The 25236-nt window shown below is 43.7% G+C and overlaps 2 protein-coding genes across 2 annotated transcripts; both read right to left on the bottom strand.

Moving 5' to 3' along the window:
• Positions 1-9299: 9299 nt before the first annotated feature.
• LOC132380740 (probable G-protein coupled receptor 139) lies at positions 9300-11754 on the bottom strand. Its single transcript, XM_059949733.1, has 2 exons — positions 11685-11754; positions 9300-10213 (listed from the first exon to the last, which is right to left on the bottom strand). The coding sequence occupies exons 1-2, from the start codon at positions 11752-11754 to the stop codon at positions 9300-9302; spliced, it is 984 nt and encodes a 327-aa protein (XP_059805716.1).
• Positions 11755-20332: 8578 nt separating this feature from the next.
• Positions 20333-25032, bottom strand: LOC132380739 (probable G-protein coupled receptor 139). The gene is made up of 3 exons (XM_059949732.1): positions 24902-25032; positions 23169-23314; positions 20333-21231 (listed from the first exon to the last, which is right to left on the bottom strand). The coding sequence occupies exons 1-3, from the start codon at positions 25030-25032 to the stop codon at positions 20333-20335; spliced, it is 1176 nt and encodes a 391-aa protein (XP_059805715.1).
• Positions 25033-25236: the final 204 nt, after the last annotated feature.

The raw sequence follows: 25236 nt of genomic DNA, 5'->3' as shown, positions 1-25236 counted from the left end.
CAGCATCTATCATCAGGGATCTCCACCACACAGGTAGAATTCAACATCCATCATCAGGGATCTCCACCACACAGGTTGAAAGTAACATCCATCATCAGGGATCTCCACCACACAGGTTGAAAGTAACATCCATCATTAGGGATCTCCACCACACAGGTAGAAAGCAGCATCTATCACTCCACCACCACACATGTAGAATGCAACATCCATCATTAGGGATCTCCACCACACAGGTAGAAAGGAACATTCTTCTTTATGGATCTCTTCCACATAGGTAGAAAGGAACATCCGTTATCAGGGAGCTCCAGTACACAGGTAGAAAGCGACATCCATCATCAGGGAGCTACACCGCACAATAAGAATCAGAGTCCAATATGTTGACTGTACTTGCCCTTTTTGCTGATCTCCAGGGTTCCCAGCATCTTTCGCAAGGACCGATTAAACCTCTCATCTGGGGATAAGGGATAGTCATCGACTTCACGACTCCAGCATGCTCAGTAGCTCATGTATGTGCCTACTTTCGAAATCTCGTCCTTGATCGTTATATATCCGCCTCGGAAGGCCACAATAAATGGCATACTTCTCCTATATCACTTTAGCCACTTTGGAGACCCTCTGATAATCGGTAGGCAAGACCTGTGCGTATCTGATATAATGATCCGTAATGACCAAGGCATTCGCCGTGTTGCTGATATCTGTGTCCATTGACAGGAAATCCATTAATACTAGGTCAAGTGGCCTCGCACTTTGCAAGTGGGACAACCGACTGGCTCTCATAGGCGGCATTTTCCTCCCTATACATCGAATGCACGACTTGCAGTACTCCTCGATCATTGCCAGGGCCAGTTAACCGATCTCTGAGTAATCCACAGGTCTTATCAACCACCAAATGGCCAGAATCATCATGATGCAACTTCAACACTATCCTCTGATACTTCTCAGGCAGAACCAGCTGGGAACGCCGAGGCTGCTCCAGAGGCGACGAAACCCGGTAGAGGAACTGGTTCCTCAACTACAATCCGGGCCATACGTGTTTCGTACTCTCCGCTGGGGCCATGTCTCCTTTTTCGTCCGCTGACCAAACGGTACCAATACACGGGTCATCTCGCTGAGCAGCTGCCACTTCCCAGGACTCAATTCCGGCAATTGGTTTGTCTTCAGAGCAGTCAGCTTGAGGAAGCTTGTGGAATAGCACCACCAGAAGCTCCCAATTGATCTACCGCTCAATCCTGCCCTTGCCTTTCTTTTGCCTTCACCGTGTTTGGAAAACCGGCAATGGCTTTCATTCCTGGGGCAAGACTTTTTCACAGAGAGCGGTTAGTAAATAGAGTGGATACCTTACAGACTTTTAAGAGACTTTTAGATATCAAATAAATGTGAGGAAAATAGACGCTGTGTAGGCAGAATACATTAGCTAAGCCCTGATTTTGTACAACAAATATTCCACGATCAACGTCACGTTCATCTCATTTCTTCCCCATTCTGATGTTTAGTCTGAACAACAATCGAACCTCTTGACCTGGTCTGCATCCTTTTATCCACTGAGCTGCTGCCATATGATTGGTTGGTTAGGTACTTGCATTAACGGGCAGGCATACAGGTGTATCTAATAAAATGACTATTCCGTATGTACATAGCAACATGCACAAAACAAAAAATAACAGTCAGGACCTTCAGGTTCATCTTCATTAATTAAAAAATGGTGTACTCTGATCACAACAGAGGTAGCGTGACGAATTCCCCGAATTCGGGGTTTAATTCGGGGTTCGACAGTTTAAGACAGTCTTAGACATTGTAAACACTGCAGCCTAGCGGTAAGCCGACAGTATTACAACTCCGGGCGTCGGATTCGGAGTTTATTTCCCCGTGGAAGGCGTCGGGCTTATCCTGTTGATCCGGTCTTCCCCCACAGTCCAAGGTCGTACCGGGTAGGTTAATAGGGCAGTGTAAATTGTCCCGTGATCAGGTTAGGCTTAAATCGCTGATGTCTGGTGGGGTGGACGGCTCGAAGGGTCGGGAAGGCTTACTCCTCGCTGATCTGGCAAATAAATGAACGAATGAACAAATAAATAAACCGCCAAATAAATCAGAGGATAGATAGATACTGCAGATAGGTAGACAGATAACATATTAATAAAGCGATAAAGAATCTCATACACAATGGCCCATACTGGTAGGATGTCAGTTTTAATAATTTTAAATTTTGAATTGTCAACAGTTTTTCGAATAAGGACCTCCGTTTATTTTTCCCATGAAAGTTGTTATTCTACCCACTTCAATCGAAGAAGATAACATAATAACTGACTCATTTTCTCACTGTCGTCGATCTCCGTCTTTGACGGTCGATGTTATACCACCCTCTAGAAAACTAATGCACGACCAATCTTTCACTCCTCATACCGACGCAGCCATAATCCTCTACTATTATTTCATCTATTCTATGTGCGTAAGGAAGTATATTTAATCTCTCCAATACGTTAGTCACAACACCACCCTCGGAAAGTAAATTTCAGGTATACACTTTGTATATAAAAAAACACAAAACCTTTGACATCTCTATTTAATCCTCGTGTAGTTGCTTTGAATGGAAGTCCTGCAGCATTCGCCATTGTCGCTCTGTGATAGAGCCCTTTGTTGTCCACTCCATCTACGCCTCTCATGCTTAAGGAGAAAAGCTTTAGCTGGATGAACGGAATCAGACATGCTCTCTAACCCAGGCTGTATCTCGGCAAATCTCTTCTGCACCCACTCTAAAGCTTTCTCATCAGTCTCTTAATGAGGATACCAGAACTGAACGCAGTATTTCAATGGTGGCCTAATCAGTGTTTGAAAGAACTGCAGGAATACCTTGTGGTCCTTGAAATCAAACCCTGCCGTTAAGTTCGACTTTCCGAAGTGTATCAGATGACATGCATTCGGAAACTTACTACGCTACACACCCATGTCCTCATCCATGCCACTTATATAAAAAAAACTCACACAGAGCAGGGATCCCAGAACATGTTTTTGGAGAACACGTTGCCGAACTCCAGGCAGAATATACTCCATTTGACGACCATGAGACCATAAGACATAGGAGCAGAATCGGGCCGTTTGTCCCATAGAGTCTGTTTCACCATTCCATCATGGCTGATATATTATACATCTCAGTCCATTCTCCTGCCTTCTCAGTGTAACCTTTGACTCCATTACTAATCAAGAACCAAAAAATTTCTGAATTATATACACCCAATGGCATTGCCTCCACAGGCGTTCGAGGCAGAGGGTTCCACAGATTCTCCACCCCCTACATGAACAAAGTGGCAAAGCTAGTGTAGGTAGTGACAAGCTTTACAAATAGCATCTATGATGTTATTTAATTATATTTCATTTAGAGATACAGCGTGAACAGGCTCTTCCAGCACTTCGGGCCTCGTAGCGCATAATTTATTTACTTAACCGTCACTTAATCACAGGTAACTTTACAATGACGAATTAACCTACCTACTGGTACGTCTTTGGACTGTGGGACGAAACTGGAAAACCCGAAGGAAATCCATACAGTTAGGGGGTGCCATGAGCTCTGCGAGGCTGTGCACCTGTACTTGTTAATTCTCATCTAATCTAGAGTCGTAAGGAGAGTCACAGTGACATTGAGTACAGCACAGAAACAGGCCCATCGGCCCATCAAGTCCATGCTGAAGCCATATACGCTGCCTACTCCTTACGACCTGCAAGGGGGCCATAGACCTGCATATCTGAATCTAATCTTCTGTTAAACGTGGAAATCAAGCTTTCATGCAACATGTGTCCTGGCAACTCGTCCCAAACTCTCAGGAGCATCTGAGTAAAGAAGTTTCCCTTCATGTGCCCCTTAAACTTCTCACCCTTGCACCCTTAACCCATGCCGTCCGGGTATAATCCCAGTGAAACCCAGTGGAAAAGGCTGATTTACATTTAACCTATATTTTCCCCTCATAATTTTGTATGATGAAGGCATCCATTAGTCTCGCAAGACCATGGATCAGCACCTGGAAAGTCCTCTCCAGGGCGCAGGCCTAGGCAAGGTAGTATGGAAGACCGGCAGTTGCCCAAACAACACGTCTCGTCTCTCCACGCCACCGATGCTGTCGAAGGGAAGGGGAAAGGGTAAGGGTAAGGGCTGATACAGCTTAGCACCAGTGACGACGCAGGAGTTGCCGGAACGAGGTTGAAGGCAACGTCGGACTGCCTTAGGGACTCCAGCTCCAGATTGTCCTCAGGGTTCACTCCCGAAGCCTTTCCCATAAGTGGGTATGGTCGCAAGGTTTGAAATCAGAGTTTTCCCTCTCTTAGATGAGTTGCCTTCCCAGGCTGACGAGCTCCATCCACCCGAAGCACTGGTTTTAAGGCGCCCGCCTTCGCTTCTGCTCCTGTCAGCAGAAACTGTTCCGCCGGGCTTAGAGACTAAGCCACACGAGAAGGCCAGGAGTTGGACTTGGTTGTCAGAGACTGAGGTGCATGCCGTGAGGAGCACTTTTAGCTAGTGGGAGCTTGTCTCCACTACCATTCCTCGGCTTGACAACCGAGGAACTTCTAACTTTGTATGCCTCTAACAAATCTTCTTTCAGTCTTGTACATTCTAACGAAAGCTCTTGTGCTTTCACTTTCATTTTATGAAACTTACTTCGCCCCCGGCAAGCCTCAGGCTCGCTGAGCTCGCTTCTGTCTAGGGGGAGCAGCCTTTGGCCCCGCCAAACTGGGAAATCAGCTTGTGTAGATGCTGTGTGATGTCCACACCAAGCCAAATAACAGACAGTATACCGGATGCGATTAAATCATTACACTTTACAGATCTTACTGCAACTATGTACTTAATAGAGATTGAATATAAAAAGAAAAGTAAAAGGCACCAAACTTTTCAAAGTCCAACCACTTCGTGCACAACCGTTGGAGGTCAGTTAACGAAGTCTTCTTGCCACCATTCGATCCCCTCAGACCTCCTCAACCCGCCGCCTGGGGCAAACAACGGTGGTCAACAAGACGCTCCACACGAATCTGTCCTCGTCTCCTCTCCTCGCCGAAACCCTGGGCTTCGGACCCCCGCTCGGGGTCTGTTCCATCGTCCAGCTTACAGCATCACGTCTCCACACTCTCTAACCCCCTCACGCCGACTCCTGAAAAGCACGCACAATAGCTTACAGACCGACAAGAAAGAATAACATCTATCTCAATTGGTTAACAAATGAACACTATCCTCGTTATCAGTAATTATAACACAAACAAGCTGCGAGAGAAAGCGCTCTCTCATTAGTTAACATAGCAACGAATCATTTTTACTTTTAACAAAACAAAGAAACTATTTTATTAGCCTTAGCAGTAACATAAAAGAAGAAACCTCTTACATTTATTTTAACTGACACGATGTTTCGACGTACCAGGGCTGAGGAGACCCTTCTGCCCGAAGCGACTGGTTTGAAGGCGCTAGTAAACTGCTGCTTCCCTTTCTCCTGTCCGTAGAAACAGTGAGGATGGGAGTAGTAGCTAAGTCACATGTGCAGGTCAGCAGCTGGATTTTGTTATCAGAGGCTACAAAAGGAGCACACGATTGGGAGCAGTTAATAGGTTTTGAGAGCTTGTCCTTATTTTCACCCCTGACTATAACAACCTTAAGCTAGCCAGGCGGAGTCGGAGGTATTGTTCCTCCAACTTCAGAGTGCCTGTCTCCTAGGAGGTCATTGTTACGCCTGTACCCCCCCCACCTCCTTTTTGAGACTCGCATGATCGCTATTAAGTCAGGTCAGGAGACCCAGGAAATGAGAGAGAGATGTTTGGAATGTCCTGGCCCCAGCGATACAAAACCACCGAGCAAGTCATTGCCTCTTGGAGACGGAATTGTGTCTTGAGTACTGTACTTCATGGAAGCCCTCAGGCAACGTGGAATGGCATCATTCCACCCTGATTGACATCTGGGACCCTGTGAGTCAGGATAAAAGAGGCTCTGGGGAACAGCCCTTCACACACGCACCGGGAGAAACGCTGGAAGTTCCGTGACGGCGTTTAATAGCGATAACCGGTGGAGGGCCCACGTGTGTCCTTTCCCGTTGCCCCGGGATTAAGGCCCTACCACGGAAGGCGGCTTAGCTAAAGGAGAAATCAGCCCCAACGTCTCTCGAAGGATCGACATCATAAAAGGAATAGGCAAGTTTTAATCCGTCTCTCTCTCCAACCAAAAGCTGCAGCTTGAATGAACTGAAGTGACTTTTATATTTCCATCGGACAATACATTAACCCCTAGACAACGATAAAGCTATTTCTTATTGATTATTATTATATCCGCGCTTTTAGATTTAGTATTGACGACATATATTATATGTATGTTTGCATTGATATTATTTTTGTGTATTTTTATCAATAAATACCGTTAAAATAGTACCATCAGACTTCAACGGACCTCTCTATCTTTGCTAGTAAGTGACCTAGTTACAGGGTAAGTAACAATCATGAACCGACATGTCAGATTTGGAGTGGGGTGTCGAAAGCAGCAAACTGAATGAAATTTTTACAGGTAACATGGGTAGGAAGAAATACAGCAAAGATATCTGTGAGAGTCGGTGGACAGAGATTTCCAGAGAGCGGATACAGCTGTCAGAAATGGACCAAGTAAACTTAGTGGCAGAGTGGGATAAGAGGTAAATCTGATGAAACTGACGAACTCGGCATAAATAATGCGCTAATGCAGCACAGAAAAATCTGGGCAGCAATATCAGGGATTTGTTGGATCATGGTGAGCTCCTGGGATTTCACCCTCAATAGTCCCTAAAATTTAAAGGTGGGATGGTGCAAAAAAAAATCCACTGAACGGAAGATCAGTGGGAGACCATCGTCTTGTTAACGACAGAGGCCAACGGAGAACGGTCAATCCTGTTCAAGCTGACAGGAAGGGAAAGGTAACTCAAGTAACCACTCGTTAGAACAGTGGTGTGTAGAAGGGCATCTCCGAACGCACAGCACTTCAAACGTTGAAGTTGAGCGGCCACAGCAGCAGAAGATCATGAACAGGAGTTACCTAATAAAGTGGCCACTCGATATGCAGCACTGCGTAAAAGTCTTGGGCACATATATATAGCTAGGGTGCCTAAGATCTTTGCGCAGTATCGTAGTAATTTTACATATTGCAATGCACTTCTGGATGAAAAAAATGACATTTGTGTGTGATGATAAACCTGATTTTGATATGTCTCCCTCGTGAATTGAGCGTGTGTAGTGGCAGGAAGTGGGGAATCATGGTTAGGAAAAGGGGAAGGGAAGGGAGAGGGAGGGAGCGGGAAGCACATGAGAGATATTCTGCAATAATTGTACTCAGACGATCTTGTCTAGTGTCTCGGGGTTGGGTGTCACTGAAGCCATGCCACCACCGCCCGGCACCCCTTCTCTGTCATTTCTCTCACACCTCTCCCGCCGCATTCCACCCTCGCTAATCGCAACATCCTTTCTTGCTCCCAGATTTACAAACTCTCTGTCCGCTTCACAAAGACAAATTGACTGCTGTATTAAGCATCATAGTAACATACATACGTCTAGGACGTTTCCAGAGGACTGTGCGTAAAAGTATTCTAGGAAAGAGTGGTCTGTTGTGCGTAGTTTATCTCAACTACTCTATGGATCTATGCTCAGCTTGTGTAGAAGCTCTCGGTCTTTGCCCCAGAATGGAATTCACCTACTAGGACATTAGATCTGAGAGGACAAAAGGTTCAAAGGAGGTGTGTGATGTTTCTGAAGAATTTTGCTGGGGTTTGCCCGGATTAATGGGTGAACCATAACGAAAGACTAGACGTACTTGTTTGTTTCGTCTGAAGCGTTGGAGGCTGTGGGAAAATCTGATAGAAGGATATAAGAGAGGCACAGATAGTATAAATAGCAAAAGTCTTTATTTTATCCCAGTATAAATGCCAAGTACTGCAGATTTGAGATTATATTTAAAGGATATGTGTGAATATTAAAGAAAGCTCACATAAGGTTATAATAAAAAAGACTCCACGTCTTTCTGAAGAAAGGCCTCGTGACAGTTAATTATCGGCTCAATATGGATGCTCAAAATGGAATCATGCAAAATGTCACGATATCATTTTCTAATTGTAATATGTGCTCGAACGCTGAGCACTCAATGGTTGCTTTATTATCCAGCGACTGAAAACACTTGTGTGAGATACTTCATTGAGTTTGAACAGCAATCGGCAGTTCATCAACACGAGAATTCTACAGATCGTGGAAAATTTGAGTCATGCACGCTAAATGTTGAAGAAACTTAGAAGGGCAGGGAGCATCTACTGAAGGGAATAAATAGTTGAAGTTACAGGCCGAAGCCCTTAATCAGCGCTGAAACGGAAAAGAGAAGCCAGGATAAGGAGATGGGGTAGGGGAAGGTGAAGGAGCTAGGTATTAGGTGAACACAGGTGAGGGGGAAGGTGAGCCAGTGATGGGAGGGCGATGAAGTAAGAAGCTGAGAGGTGACAGGTGGAAAAGTAAAATGGCAGAGAAAGAAGGAATCTTGTAGGAAATGTGGATGGGCCGTGTGAGAATGTGAAGGAGAAAGGGCACCAGAGGGAAGTGATGGGCAGGAAAGGAAAAGAGAATAGGTGAGCATGCATTAGATTAGGAAATGCAGGAACGGAGAAGAGGAGGTGAAGAGGTTCTCGGAATTTGTGAAATCGATGTTCATGCCTTCAGGTATGGGGCTATCCAGGCGGAATAGGAAGTCCACATCTTGAGAGTGCCCACATCGTGTCAGTAGAAGAGGCCATGAATAGAAATTGGGGACTGGACTGTGTTAAATCCCGGTTGTTGCAGACGGAGTGAAGGGCACCCCAATCTACGTCGGGTCTCACCGATGTCGAGGAGGCCGCTGCTGGAGCACCGGATTTAGCAGATGAACCCTACAGGCTCACTGGTGAAGCGATTAATCAACTGAAAGGACTGTTAGACTGTTAGAATGGTGGTGAGCGAGCAGTTGAATGCGCAGGTGTCGGACTTATTTCGTTTGTAGGGCTAAATGCCAGGAGAGAGATCGGTGGGGAGGGACTATTTAACTCGGAAATTACGAAGAGAGCCATCATTGCAGAAAGTGGAGGGAGGGGACAGTGGGAGATCTTAGGCATCCAATTTCCCAACAAAATCGAAAAACAGTCTGTTAAATTATTAACTACGTTAAATAATGACGGGATTACGTGCAATTTAAATTAAGCCTCGAGTTCTGAGCAAAATGAAAATGTGGTCTAAACGGAACTAGTTAGCACATTTCCTATGATTTTTCTTTTGCAGAAACCTGTAACTTCCGCTATTTAGAAAACGAATGTGAAATGTTCCATGTAAATTTCATCAGGACTTTCAACTCTTTCAACAATTTGTTCTGAGTCACTGCGTAGACAAACGTATTTGTGCAGCATCTGAAACACGTATTTGCCCAGCATCTGAAACACGTTGGCAATTTCCCTTAGGATTAACCTGTAATCATTGGAGCCATTAATTGTGTAACCAGCTTGAAATCGCTTCAGCAAGAAATGGAGAACATACAGCATCCACAGAATGATGAAACATCCCGAGATTGCAAAGAGCAGGACGATCGACCTTCTGCGGCTTTCCATCTCCGGGTCGCTCTGTTTCACTTCCGTGGGATAACTGCGGAGTCTCCTAGGGGCCCGACTGGCCGCCAGAATGTGCCGAACAGTCAGAGCGTTGAAGGAGATAATAAGCAGGAACGGGAGGCAAGGTGTCAAAACGCGATCGGTCCAATCAAATGCTTTCCACAGCAGAAAAGAATAAAGGATATCCCGCCGTTTGCAAAACCAGGGCATGTTGTCAATGACGTACATTGGTTCGTGCAAAAAGTACCAGGGAATGTTGATCACGCAGCCCAAAGTACAGACGACAGAGACAACAATGCCAGCGGTTCTGTGGGTGCAATACTTTGCTTTGAGTGTGTGCCAGCAGATGGCGACATATCGGTCAAGGGTGAACGTGACCTTTAACCAAACCGAACTGTCCCTGGCGGCGTAAATTAACACAGTGCTGAGACTGCGCACGGGGGTGATGGATAGGAAACTACCGGGAAAATAAATAGCGGGAATCCGGTTTAATATCACAGCGGTGATAATTACCAGAAGATCTGTCGCTGCCATGGACACAAGATATCGGCTGATACATCTGTTTAGGCCACAGTTTCCTAGGGACAGGATCACAATGGCCACCATATTAACTGTAAGAGAAACAATTGGATTTTAGTGACAGAATGCCCTTGAAGCAGAAGTAAATCAGATGTTTGAATGTAGAAATTTACAAAGTTTCGCATGTCACCAAACAAACTTATAAAAACTTCTATGGATGCGCTGCAATGGAGATTTTCTTATCTGGCATCACGACCTGGTATGGAAAACACATTGACCAGCAAAGAGAACTTTACATTAAGGGCTTGATTAATTAACACGCGGTAATCAAATATAGATTCTTTATGGAGTATCCCTGAAGAACAGCACATCGTTAATGCGAATATCTGATCACATAATTATGTCGCAGCATCGCAATTCATAATAAAAAAGAAACTTGCAGTCATGGCCGGGGGGGGGGGGGGTTCCCAACCTGGGTTATAGGGATCCCTCTGCTAGTGGTAGAGAACATGTCACAAAAATAAACTTTGGGCATCGCTGGTCAAGAGGTTTAAATGTAGAAGCAAGGTGATCTCAGTGAACTTGACCGTGAATGCTGGTGACAGACCTGCGGCTTGATTATCTCTGAAGCTGCTGATCTTTTGGGATTTTCACACTCAATAGTCTCCAGAACAATAAGCAATTGTTAAAAAATGCAGTGAACGGCAGCTCTGCGGACGAAAATCCCTTGTTAATGAAGAAGAGAGAAGGCTAGACTGGTTCAAGCTGACTGGAAGGCGACAGCAACTCAGATAACCATGCATTATACCCGAACACTCAGAGAAGTGTTAGGTCTCTGTGTCATTTAATGCAGAGTATATTTGCTTCCCAGTTAGCCCATTTCAGAAAATGTCGGCGATATCAGTGCATGAAGAGTTAAAAATTGGATCAAACATTAATGCATGAGGTAAAGACAGTGGTAAAGGCTCATTCACTCATGTTACGGATGCTGCTGCGTGTTGGCAGCATTAAAAATGTCATTTTATTACGGTATCACCTGCCAAATACTTGCTGAACGTTTAGAATGTCAAGAAAGTTGCCGAAAGCAAATGCAGTCAGATTACACTTTTATTTCCCTATTCTCCACATATTAGCATGTCGGTCTTGTCGACGTGAAGCTTCCACAGAACTCTAAACTATTGTTTTTAATATCATTTTATTCTTGGGTTCATTTTGACTTGAATTGAAGGACAGGGTGGAAAGTCGTCTCCATCTCTACTCGCTCTTGAAACAGCAGAATCTGGAGTCTTACGGTTTTGTAAATATTGGTGAACATTCAGCAGCTGTAGTAGGCTGCAAAGGCCTTATGTACCTTTGACTGTGAAACGAAGACCTTTGCACAGCACTGTGTTTATAATGTATATTATGTATTTGTTTCATACATATAATATATCAAAACACCGAAAATGTATTAAAATTTCAAATATCTGCTCAGCCAATCACGTGGCAGCTATTTAATTCATAAAGATCACAAGAGTAGAAGGCATAAGACCACAGATACTTAATTAGTAAGAAATTCTTTACCTGGAACCGCGATCACTGCAAGAGCCGTGTAGTAAATTGCGTACACCAGGCCTCTGGGAGGGGCGAGCATTTTCCGTGACTGTATGCGAGACCAATCACACTTTTGTCGATTTCAGAAGGAGTCTCTGATATACTTGACATTTAACCGGAAATGACAGTTAAATAGGCTCATGTTGTTTACAATTCAATCATGGGAAATGACGTTAATTTAAGACACAGTCAGTGAACAAACATAATATCCGATGTCACAATTAGATTGGCTGCTAGCTAAAGAGCAAAGAGATTTGGTAAAATCCCCAGGAGAGTGACTTCCTAAATTAGGAAATTGCTGCAGTTTTTCTCGCATTCTGATGATTTTGGTGGGCTTTGTGCAGTGGGGTGTGGGTGGTGTGGGGACCTCAACAAAAAATACACTCTTTACCGACCTTGTCATGCCCAACACACCTATCTGAAGATATATTACTTGATTATTTAAATTATATTTATATAATATATAATACATTAATGTGTAATTTTTATACTGGTAAGTTTTCATACACACAAGGGCCATTTTTAAATTCCAAATACAGACCTGCTCGCCATAAAATATCCGATCATCTTATATCGTGGCAGAAACTCGGTTCATAAGGACCATATGAACCAGAAGTCAGAGAAGCAGATTTAGGCCATTCAGCTCATTGATTCTGCGCTGGCGTTCCATGTAGGCTGATTTATTATCGCATTCCTCTCCGTTCTCCCTCCTTCTCCTCGTAACCGGTGACGCCTTTACTAATCAAGAACTTACCAATCTTCACTTAAAGTTCACCCTATGACTTTTTCTCCACTGCCGTCTGTGGCAATTCATTCTGGCGAAAGATGTTACCCTCAACTCTGCTCTAAATGGAATTACTATAATTCTGATGCTGGTCCTAGACTCCACTACTGTAGGAAGTATCCTCTCCATTTCCACTCGATGTCGGCCTTTTAGTATTCGACAGGTTTCAATGACATTCCCCCAACCGCCCATTCGTCAAAGCTCCCAACAGTACAGGCTGAGAACCACCAAACGCCCCTCGTACTTTGACCATTTATAGCCACAGACCGAATTTATTGGGGGTATTTCAAGCAGCGGTTGCTCAGTTCTTGATCAATCAGTTTATCAAAGCTTAGGGGGAGAAGGCGGGAGAATGGAGTTGAAATAACAAATCAGCCACGGTGGAATGGCGGAGCAGACGATCGGCCGAATGATCTAATTCGCCGCGGCCTTATGTTCTTATGACGCTCATTCGTTCGGTTTTAACGGAGCAAAGCAAAATACCCCTGCACATATCCTCCGCTAATGTATTCATGCTGATTTCAGAATGCTGAGACACATAGGGAGGAATACATGGAGTGTTCAATAACAGGTCAATAATTCCAGATTCAGTAGTTGGTACAGTCAATAAGAGTATCACGAAGTTCAGAGAGAACAGGAGAGGTACGCAACAAGTGAATTACAACGTTAACTTGAATGCGTGAATTTTCAAAATACCTACACATAAACCCGAGATTCATTTTCATGCAGCCGTTCACATTAAATGTAAAGAAACACAATAGAATCAATGCAAAACTGCACATTAACAAAATGAAAAACAATCAGGGTGCAAAAGGCAACAAATTGTGCAAATAGCAACTAAATAAGTAAATGTGTTGGTAAATAACTAAGCAAATAAATGTACAATTAGATAAATAGATAAATAGAGAGATTGATAGACAGACAGAAGGTCAGACAAACAGATAAGTATATGTAAATAAATAGAGAGCTACGTAGGCAGATACTTAATAAATAAATAATTAAATAGATAAAAATCTCAATCACAATGGGAATACTGAATACAGTTTTTTTTAATCAGTTTCTAATTTTGCATTGTCATCTGCTTTCGGAATAAGGACAATCCTGTTATGTCTTCCTTTCAAGTTGTCATTCTATCCACTTTAACTTAAGAAGAAAACATAATAACAGCTTAGTTTTGTCCATCCGGTGGATCTCAGTCTTCACCGAGGATGTTATACCACCTGATAGAAACTTATTCCAGGACGAATCTAACACTCCCACCCCCTACGAGCCCCAACCATCCTTTATTATTTCATCTACCATATACACCTAGGGAAATGTGTCTTTAAATCATCCGATGTATTAGTCTTAACACTGACAGTACAGTCCAGGTATTTTATTACTCTCTGCAACAAAAAATGCAACCTCTGACATCCCCACTTAATTTTCATGCATGCACTTTTAACGGATTTCCTCTGGCGTTCGCCGTTGTCGCTCTGGGATAGAGTCCTTTGCTCTCTATTGTAATGATGCCATGCAGCACTATCAAGTCACCTCTCATGCTTAAAGAGAAAAGCTTTAGCTGGGTGAGCTTCTCTTAAAAAAGACATGCTCTCCCAGCCGGACAGCTTCTTGGTAAGTCTCGTTTGCACCATCTCTAAAGCTTCCGCATCCATCTCGTAATGAGGCAACCACAACAAAACGCAATATTTCAAGTGTGGTCTATCAGGGTTTGAAAGAACTGCAACATTACCTCGTGACCCCTGAACTGAAACCCTGTCATTAAGTTCGACATTCCAAAGTGTATCACTTCACACGTTTTCCGAAACTTCGCTAACTTACTATATTGCTCTTCCATTTCCTCATCAATGTTATTTATGAAACATCACGGAGGGCAGGGGATCAGAACAAATTCCTGGAGAACATAAGTCGCCGACCTTCAGGCAGAATTCATTCTATATATCCGACCATAAGACCATTAGACATAGGAGGAAAATCAAGCCATTTGTCCAAAGGCTCTTCTTCATCATTCTATCGTGGCTGATTTATCATCCAGATCAGCCCCATTTGCCTGCCTTTTCAGCTTAACCTTAGACTCGATAACTAATCGAACCTAAAACGCTCTGATTTACATATATCCAAAGACGAATCTCCACAGACGTTCGTGTCAAATAATTCCATTGATTCTCAACCCTTTGGATGAACAAATGACAGTTCATTTGGATGACAAATGAACAAAAACTTAGTGCTGGCTTTGGAAATAGTATCAATGATGTTATTCATTTATATTTCATACAACAGATACAACGTGGAGTAGAGTCTTCCAACACAGCGAGCCTCCAGCCCTGCAACCCATTTATTGAAACCTTGCTTAATCACAGTTAAATTTACAATGACCAATTAACCTACCAACCGGTATGTCTTTGGACTATGGGAGGAAACCGGAGAACCCGAAGTAAATCCATGCAGTTAGAAGGTGTCATCAGCCCTGCGAGGTTATGCACCTGTATCTGTTAATTCTCATCTTATATGGAGTCATAAGCACAGAATTACAGAGACATAGAAAACAGCGCAGACACTGGCACATTGACCCATCAGGTACATGCATAAACCATATACATTGTCTACTTGCTTCGACCTGAAAGTGGACCATAGCCCTCCATATCTCTATCTGAACTTCTGATCAACGTGGATATTGTGCTTCATGCCCCATTTGTGCTGGTAGCGCGTTCCAAGCTCTCAGGAGTATCTGAGTGAAGAAGTTTCCCTTCATGCTCCCCTTAAACTTCTCACCTTTTCACCCTTAACGAAAGCCCACTGGCTGTAATCCCACTGAACCCCAGTGGAAAAGCCTGCTTTGCATTCACTCTATACAAACACGCTGTCTGCTGCACACTGATAAATGCACTGCTGTGCTGAAGTATTAGGCAACCTCACAACTCGTTTTATGAGCCATTTTTATGAACTACTCTATGGGGCTATAGTGAACTTGTGTAGAAGCTCCTGGTCTTTTCCCATGGCTGGTATTGATAAACTAGAGCATTATATCTGAGAGGATAAAAGGTTTAAAGGAGTTGTGTGAGGCTTCAGAAGAATTTCACCAGGATGTTTCTCAGATTAGTGAGTTTGAGCTATAAGGAGAGACAAGACAAATTTTGGTCGTTTACTCCAGAGCGTAGCAGGCTGGGAGAGCTGGGAGTGGGGGGAGATCTGATAGGTTATAAGAGAGGCAGAGATATTGTAAATAGAAGGAGTCGTTATTTTTCCCCAGAGTACAAATGCAGAGTAATGCAGAGCTGAGGTTAAATTTTAAAGACTAGATGCGCATGCACTCCGCGTTTTTCTGAAGTAAAGCATTGTGAAATTTTATTAACTACTCAATACCTATGCTCAAATTGGAATCCTGCAAAATTTCAATGCGGAGAATATTTTCTCCCCAGATAACCCACTTGAGAAAATGTCTGCGACATCAGTGAATAAAGAGTTAAAAGTTGGATCAAACGTTAACACAGCATGATAGAGACATTGAACGCATTCACCCCGGTCACGGGTGCTGCAGCGTGTTCCAACATTTAAAAACGTTATTTAATTACTTTTCTACCTGCCACATATTTGCTGCATGTTTATTGCGTCATGAAAGTCGAGCAGTTAACTACCTAAAACGAATGCAGTCGAATCACACTTATCATTCCCTACTCCCTGCACACATGTTGATGCCGCTCCTATCGACCATCTTTTGCCGAAAACAGCGTTATGAATTTACATGACTTAATGAATAAGTTTTATACATATATATACGCCCCATTATGATATTCGGTCCGAACAACAACTAAACTTTGACCGTGGAATGATGGGTGGTGCCAGACGGGATGATCTGAGTATTTCAGAAATTGCTAATCTTCTGGGAATCATATAGGAAATGATGGACGAACTCATCGGCTTGGTAAGCATGCATGGAATAAACAATCGACGTTTCGGCCCCAAACCTTGAATGCGGACTGGAAAGGACGAGGGGAAAAGCCAGAATAAGAAGGCGTGGGAGGGTAAGGTATACAAGCCAGAAAGTGTGAAGTTTGAAGCTGGGAGGTTGCAGCTGGAAAAACGTAAAGGGTTGCAAAAGAAAGAATGCGATCGGAGTGGAGAGCTGACTATTGGAGAAAAAGAAGAAGGAGGAACACAAGGGGGAAGAGATAAACAAGTGCGAAGAGCAGAAGAGATAAGACGGCAGCCAGAATGGGGAATAACGGAACAAAGAAGGGTAAGGAGGGAACACTGCAGGAATTTGGAGAAATCGATTTTCATGTCATCATGTTGGAAGCCATGAGGTCTCTGAGGCCTCCATCGGTCAGGGTCGAGCATGGATATTAATTCGTAGGTGTCCACTTACGCAATCTTGGGTAGTACGATATGGAGAGCATACTGTTGTTCATGTAACAAGCTCCCCCTGTCGCTGCTTCTGTGGAACCCAGAGGAACGGCAGAAACTGGCACAGAATGTTGACACAACATTCACACGAATGTTGAAAGGCACGGATAGGGTGGATGTGGCAAAGTTGTTTCCCATGTGGGGGAATCTAGTACGAGAGGACATGACTTGAGGATTGCAGGGCGCCCATTCAGAACAGAAGTGCGAACTTCTTTTTTGTTTTAGCCAGAGGGTGCCGAATGTATGGAATTTGTTGCCACGGGCGGCAGTGGAGGCCAAGTCACTGGGTGTATTGAAGGCAGAGATTGATAAGTATCTGAGTAGAGGGCATCAAAGGTTATGGTGAGAAGGCGGGGGAATGGGACTAAAGGGATGATTGAATCAGCTCATGATGAAATGGCGGAGCAGACACGATGGGCAGAATGGCCGACTTCTGCTCCTTTGTCTTATGGTCTTATGGTCAGTTCGGTACCAGCAGCGTCGCAGAAGCTGCGAGACAGCAGTCAACAAAATGTGCGCCTGCTATAACTTTTGGGACCGGCTCCGGATTTTTCCTCGGGGTTTACTCCCAAAGCCTTTCACATAAGTGAGTATCGCCACCAGGCAGCCGAGACTTGTGATCAGAGTTTACTTCCTCTAAATGAGCTGTCAACTATAAGTCCCATCTGCCTTAAGCGACTGGTGTTAAGGTGCCAGTAACACGCCTTTGTACCTTTTCCTGTCAGTAGAGATGGTTCGACTGGGCTTAATAGCTGAGTCACTCGTGAAGGCCAGGAGCTGGACTTGGCTATCCGAGGCGAAATGAGGCGCACACCATTAGGAGCATTTAATAGATAGTGGGAGCTTGTCCCCATCACCACCCCGTCTATAACAACGTTAAGCTACCCAGGCGGAACATGGAGTATTTCTTTTCCAACCTCAGAGTGCCTTTTTCTTGACTGCAGAGACGTTCATCAACCAACATGGGGGAAGAGGAGTAGGGAGTGCAAGTCAGCAAAGGGAATGGCATGCTTGCAGGTGATAGGATGGCAGGAGTACAGCGAAATGAACTGTGGGCTTCGGTAGAGAGAGAGAGAGAGAGAGAGAGAGAGAGAGAGAGAGAGAGAGAGAGAGAGAGAGAGAGAGAGAGAGAGAGAGAGAGAGAGAGAGAGAGAGAGAGAGACAGAGAGAGAGAGAGAGAGAGAGAGAGAGAGAGAGATGTGTGTGTGTGTGTGTGTGTGTGTGTGGGGGGGGGGTGGTGGTGAGGAGAAAGGTGTCAGAAACAGGCCGTCACTTTAATGCAGGGTGGGCATTGGAAGTATATTTGATGAAACTGACGAGCTCCGCATGAGTGAATGAAGCAGCACCAATGAGGTCGGTAATGCAGAGCAGAAAAGGCTGGAGAAGCAATTATCAGGGAACATTTAAACCGAGATGACTTCCTGAGATTTTCACTCACAATAGTCCCCAGAGTCAAGGCGATTGCTGCTAAGCAATCCAGTCAGCTGTGGATCAAGTGTGACAATGCTCAATTAATGAGAGAGGGTAAACGGGAACGGTCAGACTATTTTAAGCTGGCAAGAAGGCAAAAGTAACTCAAGTAACCACTCGTTACAACAATGGTGTGCAGAAGAGCATTCTTGAGCTCACACCACTTCAAACCTTGATGTTTATTGGCCACAGCAGCAAAAAAAAAATGAACAGGAGTTAATAAATAAAATAGCAATCGATTGTATGCAAAAAGTTGGGCATATTTTTACAGAGGTTGTCTGGTGTCTGCGGGATGGGTCAGTCTGAACCCGCCACAACCTCCCCCCACCCTCGGTACTCCTTCTTTGCTACCTGTCTCACACTCCTCCCGCGGTGCACCGCTCTGGCTAAACGCAGAATCCTTTGCTCCTATCAGGTTTACAAATTCGCTGTCTGATCCAAATCGCCAAACACACTATTGTGCAGAAGTATTAAAGACCCGAGCAACATGTATGTGCCGAAGACGTTTGCAGAGGACTGTACATAAAATTATTGCAGAAAATCGTGGCTGCTTGGTCTCTCTTTAGATTACCTACCATATGCTTAGCTTGGGTAGAAGCTCAGGATCTTTTTCGCAGGTTGGAATTGTCACACTGGAGCATTAGATATGAGAGGACAAACGGTTTAAAGGAGATGAGAGTGGTTTCAAAGGAATTTCACCAGGATGCTGCTCGGGTTGGTGGGTTTGAGATATAAGGAGAAATTGGACAAATGTTGGTTGTTTACACCGGAGCGTCGGAGGCTGTGGGGAGATCTGATAGAAGGTTATAGGAAAAGCGAAGATGTTGGAAATAGTAAGAGTTATATTTTTCCCAGAGCACAAATACCAAGCACTGCAGAGTTGAGGTGGAAGTTTAGGGGATATATGCGAATGTTAAAGAAAACCCAATCATAAAAAAAAAACTATGCGACTTTCAGAAGAAAAGCCTTGTGATATTTAATTACCTACACAATACTCATGCACAAATTTGAATCCTGCAAACGTCATGTGATCATTGTCCAATTACATTTAGTGTGTGGATGCTGTGTTTCGCTATCCATCAACTGTAAACACTTGCGTGAGATACTTTATTGGGTTCGAACAGCAATAGGCGGTTCATGAACACGAGAGTTTATCCCAGATCTTGGCAAGTTTGCGCAACGCACACAAAATGCTGGAGAAACTCTATGGTTCAGGCAGCATCTATGGAAAGGAATAAATAGTTGATGTTCTAGGGCGAAGCCCTTCATGAGGGCTGGATATGAAGGGTGAGGAAGCCAGAATAAGTATGCGGAGCTGGAAGCTAAAAGCTGATAGGCAAACTCAGGTGAGCGGGCGATGAAGTAAGAAGCTGAGAGATGATAGGTGGAAAAGGTATAGGGCTGAAAAAGAAGGATTCGGAAAGGAGATGAGAGTGGGCTATAGGAGAAACGGTACCGGAGGGAAGTGTTTGGCAGTTGAGGAAATGAGCAGAGGTAAGAGTGGAATTAGATCGGCAAATAGAGGAAGAGGGAATGGGCGGAGAAGAGGATATCAGAAGTTAGAGAAATTGATAGTCTCACCGGCGAAGTCTTAATTCAACTGGAAGGGCAGTTTGATGACCTAAATGGTGGTGATAGAAAAGGCGAATGGACAGCAGTAGCATTTCTTTCATTCGCTGGAATAAGAGGCAAGAGGGAGATCAGTCGGAGGGACAACCGGACGAGGAAATCCCAGGAGGAGCGGTCACTGTAGAAAGTGAAGAGAGGAGCAGAGGTATCTATTTGCCTTGTAACATCGAAGGAGAGCATATTATTAAACTATTAGTTTCGTTAAATAACCACGGGATAACCTGCAACTCAAATCAAGTCCAGAATTTCAGGCAAAGTTTTTATGTTGTCCAAATGGAACGAGTTAGCACATTTCATATATTTTTTCTTTTGCAGGAACTTGCCACTTCCGCTACTTAGACAACGAATGTGAAATGTTCCGTGGATATATCAGGTTCTTCAGCTCCTTCCTGAACTTATTTTGAGTCACTGCGTAAATAAACGTGTTTGTGCAACAACTCAACATTTGAAGCACATTGGCAATTTCCATCAGGATATATCTGGGATCGCTGTAACCAATAATTGCATCACCAACTTGAAATCGATGAACAAAGAAGTAGACAACATATGGCATCCACAGAAGGATGAAACATCCCGAGATTGCAAAGAGCAGGACGATCGACTTCCTGCGGCTTTCCATCTCCGGGTCGCTCTGTCTCTCTCCCGTGGGGCAACTTTGGAGTCTTCTACGGGCACGATTGGCCACCAAAATGTGACTGACAGTCAGAGTGTTGAACGAGATAATAAGCAGGAACGGGAGGCAAGGTGTCACAACGCGATCGGCCCAATCAAATATAGTCCACAACAGAAAAGTATAACGGATATCCCTCTGTTTGCAATACCAGGGCACGTTATCAATGACATAGATTGGTTCGTTCATAAAATACCAGGGAATATTGATCACGCAGCCCAAAGTACAGACGACCGAGACGACAATGCCGGCGGTTCTGTGGGTGCAATACTTTACTTTGAGTTTCTGCCAGCAGATGGCGACATATCGGTCAAAAGTGAACATGACTGTCAACCAAACCGAACTGTCCCTGGCGGCGTAAATTATTGCAATGCTGAAACTGCACACGGGTGTGATGGAGAGGAAACTACCTGGGAAATAAATAGCTGGAATCCGGTTTAATATCACGGCAGTGATAATTACCAGAAGATCCGTCACCGCCATGGACACGAGGTACCGGCTGATACATCTTGTCAGGCCGCAGTTACCTCTGGACAGGATCACAATCGCCACGACATTAACTGTGGGAGAAACAAATGGAGATTAATCACCGAAAACACTCGCAGCTGAAGTAATTCGGAAGTTTGAAATTAATTTTGCATGGCAGCTCCAAAAAAAAAGCTGATAATCTTCTTTTGATGCTTTACAATGAAGATTGTCTCGACCTGATGTGGAAACCACAACGACCAGGAGCTAAAACGAGTACAGAAATTAAAATAAAAACAAAAAAATGCTTTTGTGCTTTATTGTGGCGCAGTTATCTAATATACACTCTATGGACATTCTTTTAGGTATACCCCTATACACCTGCTCGTTAATGACAACATCTGAACAGCTAAACATTGGTGACAATCCAAAGTATAAACAGATCCAGACGTAGCCAAGACGAGCGGTTCCCAACCTGCAGTCCATGCACCCCTCGATTAGTGGTAGGGCCACACCATAAAAATGTTTTGCACCCCGTTCAAAGAATGGGAAAGAAATGTGATCTCAGTGACCGTGGAACATTAGTTGGTGCCAAATAAGGTGGTTTGAGTATCTGAGAAACTGCTAGTTTTCTGGAATTTTCACAAGCAACAGTCGACTGAAGAACAAACAAGCAAATATCAAACATCCAGTGAGAGGTCAGTTCTTCGGAGAAAAACGCCTTGTTAATGAGAGAGGACAGAAGAGAATCGCTGGATCGGTCAAGCTGACACGAAGGCCACATAAGCTACAAGAACCATGTGTTACACTCAGAGAATTGCTCACTTTTTGTGCCAACGTAATACAGAGAATATTAGCCCGCCGGTTAACACACTTTGAACAATGTCGACGACGGTCCTAAATAGGGCGCCAGCAATGCATAAGGAGTTAAAAACTGGATCAATCATTAATATAGCGTGGTAAAGACCGTGAACTTATTGACAATTGTTACAGATACTGCGGCATGTTTGCAATATTTAAAAATGTAATTTAGTTACTTTATCAACTGTCAATCATATAATGCACGTTAAGTGTGTCAAGAAATCGTCCAGTTAACTGCGTAAAACTTATATGGTCAGATCACACTTATTATTCCCTCTCCCGTATGTATTATTTTGTCTACTTAACAGCCCTGCCATGTCGAACAGAACAGTATGAACTTATATGACTTAATGTACAAGTCATATTTATACTCAAACTTCCTTAAGGTTGTTATAGCTGGGGGAGCTCCCACTATCTATTAAATGCTCCCAGCGGCGTGCGGCTCGAATGACCTCTCACAACCACGTTTAGCTTCTGGCATTCATCTACAAAGCCCGGCGGAACCGTACCCACTGGCTGGAGAAGTGGCAAAGGTGGTTACCGGCTCAATAAAACCTGCCCTTTCGGACAGATGGGGTTCGTCAGCCGTGGATGGCTACTCACCTAGGAGAAGCGAAACTCTGCTTTCACACCTCCTTTGCCTTGCGGCTATGCTCACCCATGGGGCAGGCTTCGGTAGTAAACTCCGAGGGTAACATCCGGAGCTGGTGTCAATAAAACAGGCATACATTGAGTTCTATAGTTCGTTTGGGGTGATCAGATGTGTGAAGAGAGTGAACGTGCTGCAAGCTTGCTTCACAAATCGTATCGCCCAAGCATGTGTATCTGGACAACTCGGACACAATATCCAAGGTCATTTCTGATCGACGGAAGCCATAGACATACTTATACGTTATAAACAGTAAATTGCAAAATTCTGGGACACCATAGGCTATGTGCCGAAGAATTTGGCACGGTACGGTATATATATAATGTTTATTATGTATGTGTTTTGTGCATATAATGTATAAAAACTCAGTGGCCTCTTTATCAGATACACCAGTAGACTGGATGCTTGATACAAATATCTGCTCAACCAATCACTGTGCAGAAATGCAATGAATAATGACCATAAGAGTATAAGATATGAGATACAAGACCACCGTTGTTTAATTAACAAAAAATGCTTTACCTGGAACCGCGATCACAGCAAGAGCTGTGTAGTAAATTGCGTACACCAAACCTCTGGGAGGCGCGTGCATTTTCCGTGAAGTTCTGCGAGACCCGTTCTGTACACCAATCGCGCTGGTGCCGATTTCTGAAGGAGTCCTTAATATACTTGAAGTACAACCGCGGAAGTCAGTTAAATAAACTCATGTTGTTTACAATTCAATCATGATGAATGACATTAACTAAAGATACAGTCAGTAAACAAACATAATGACTGACGTCACAATTCCTCTTGATAACAGCTAATAAACATTCCCATGAGAGTGACTTCATAAATTAGAAAATTGCTTCAATTTCTCTCGCTTTCTGATGGGATTGGTGTTGGATGGGGGACTGGGAACATCCCGTGTGCACTTTTAACCGTTAATATTCAATATTCAACAATTGCTATACTCTTTACTGATCTTGTAATACCGAACACGTCAATCTGACGCTATATGAGTTGAGTACTTAAATCCTATGTATACGTTATATTTGCAAAATGTGTATTTTGTATACTTTTTATATACGCTCAGTGGCCACTTTATTAAGTAACACCAACAGACCTGTTCATTAACACAAAATACGCTTCGTTAATCACGTGAGAGCAATTCAGTAGACTGAATACACTGCTCTGACGCTACATGAGTAGAGTACTTAAATCTAATCTATACATTAGATTTGCAAAATGTATATTATGTAAATATATATAATGTGTACATACTCTCAATGATCACTTTATTAAGCACACCAACAGACCTGCTCATTAATCAATCATTTGAGAGCAATTCAGTACATAAGAACCAGATGATCAGAACAGAAAGATCAGAACTAGGCCATGTGGCACATTGATTCTGTCCGCCCTTGCGTTGTGGCTGAATTATTATCGCTCTCCATCCCAAGCCCTGCCATCTGGAAACTTCCTCTGTGAGACATATCTACCTCGGTCTTGTGAACTATTCCCAGAAACTTCAGCCTTCCCTGTTCTGCCGTCTTCACCGTCAGTATCCTCAGGGCAAGCTCCTCTTTCTGCCTATGTAATTCCATTTATTTCATTGCGATACTGATGCATGTGGTTGATACTTCTTCCTCTCAAATTGGGTTGTTGCTCAACATCCACTCCAAGATAGCCTTTCTTTTAGTAGGCTCAAGCACAAGCTGCTCAAAGAAGCCTTCTCTCAGGCATTCAACAAACTCCCTCCCTTGCGACACGACCTTAACCTTATTTTCCAATCCCTTTGCACATTGAAGTCCCCCATTACAATTGTGTCATTACCTTTATTAAGAGAGCCTTTTCCAGCTCTGTTTTTAATCTCAAAAACACACCTTGGCTACTATTTGGAGGTCTATATGTGACTTCAGTGATGTTTCTTTTACTTTGCAGTTTCGTAACTCCACCGAAAATGATTCAACATTCTCTGACCCTGTGTCACCTTTTTCTAACTATGTGATTCCATCTCTTCCCAACAGAGCCGCACTACCACCTGTGCTTTCCTGCCTGTCCATTCGATACAAAGTATATCGTGGTGTTAAGCTCTGAACTATTACCTACTTTCAGCTGACACTCAGTGTTGTCCACAATACAATACCGATCTCTCTGTAATTGCGTCAGGAGTTTGTCCACCTTACTCCGAATTCTACGCATATTTAAATATAGCACCTGCAGTCCTGCATTCTTCACCCTTTTAAGATTTTGCCTCCGAGGTACAATATTACCCTTTCTTCTGGTCGCATTTGTATCCAGTCATTGGTTTGTCCTTCCACGATTTCATGTTACGTCCGTCATCTACTTGTAAAGCTTCTGCTTGATCCTCAGCGCTATCATACTGGTTCCCAACACCTGCCATATTACTTTAAATCACTCCGAAGAGCTCCAGTAAACCTGCCACAAGAATATTGGCCCGCTCCGATTCAAATGTAATCCATCCCTTTTGTACAGGTCACAATGCACCAGAAAAGATCCTACTTCTCCAGAAATTTGCATCCCCACCCTCTGCTCTATTTCTTCAGCACGTATTAATTTTCTACCTTATTCTGTTCATATCTTCACT

This window comes from Hypanus sabinus, chromosome 24 (assembly GCF_030144855.1).
Source record: "Hypanus sabinus isolate sHypSab1 chromosome 24, sHypSab1.hap1, whole genome shotgun sequence".
In the NCBI taxonomy this organism is placed as follows: Eukaryota; Metazoa; Chordata; class Chondrichthyes; order Myliobatiformes; family Dasyatidae; genus Hypanus; species Hypanus sabinus.
The sequence above is the reverse complement of the archived record's forward strand: the minus strand, read 5'-3'. Positions and strand labels throughout refer to the sequence as shown.

Excerpts from the sequence above, each read along its gene's own strand:
- LOC132380740 (XM_059949733.1), bottom strand. The coding sequence starts at position 11,754 with ATGCTCGCCCCTCCCAGAGGCCTGGTGTACGCAATTTACTACACGGCT. Across the intron at positions 10,214-11,684 it reads TGCAGTGATCGCGGTTCCAG|TTAATATGGTGGCCATTGTG; the intron begins GTAAAGAATTTC and ends TTTCTCTTACAG.
- LOC132380739 (XM_059949732.1), bottom strand. The coding sequence starts at position 25,032 with ATGGCAGGTGTTGGGAACCAGTATGATAGCGCTGAGGATCAAGCAGAA. Across the intron at positions 23,315-24,901 it reads AAATGCGACCAGAAGAAAGG|TATATTAAGGACTCCTTCAG; the intron begins GTAATATTGTAC and ends TTGTACTTCAAG. Across the intron at positions 21,232-23,168 it reads TGCTGTGATCGCGGTTCCAG|TTAATGTCGTGGCGATTGTG; the intron begins GTAAAGCATTTT and ends TTTCTCCCACAG.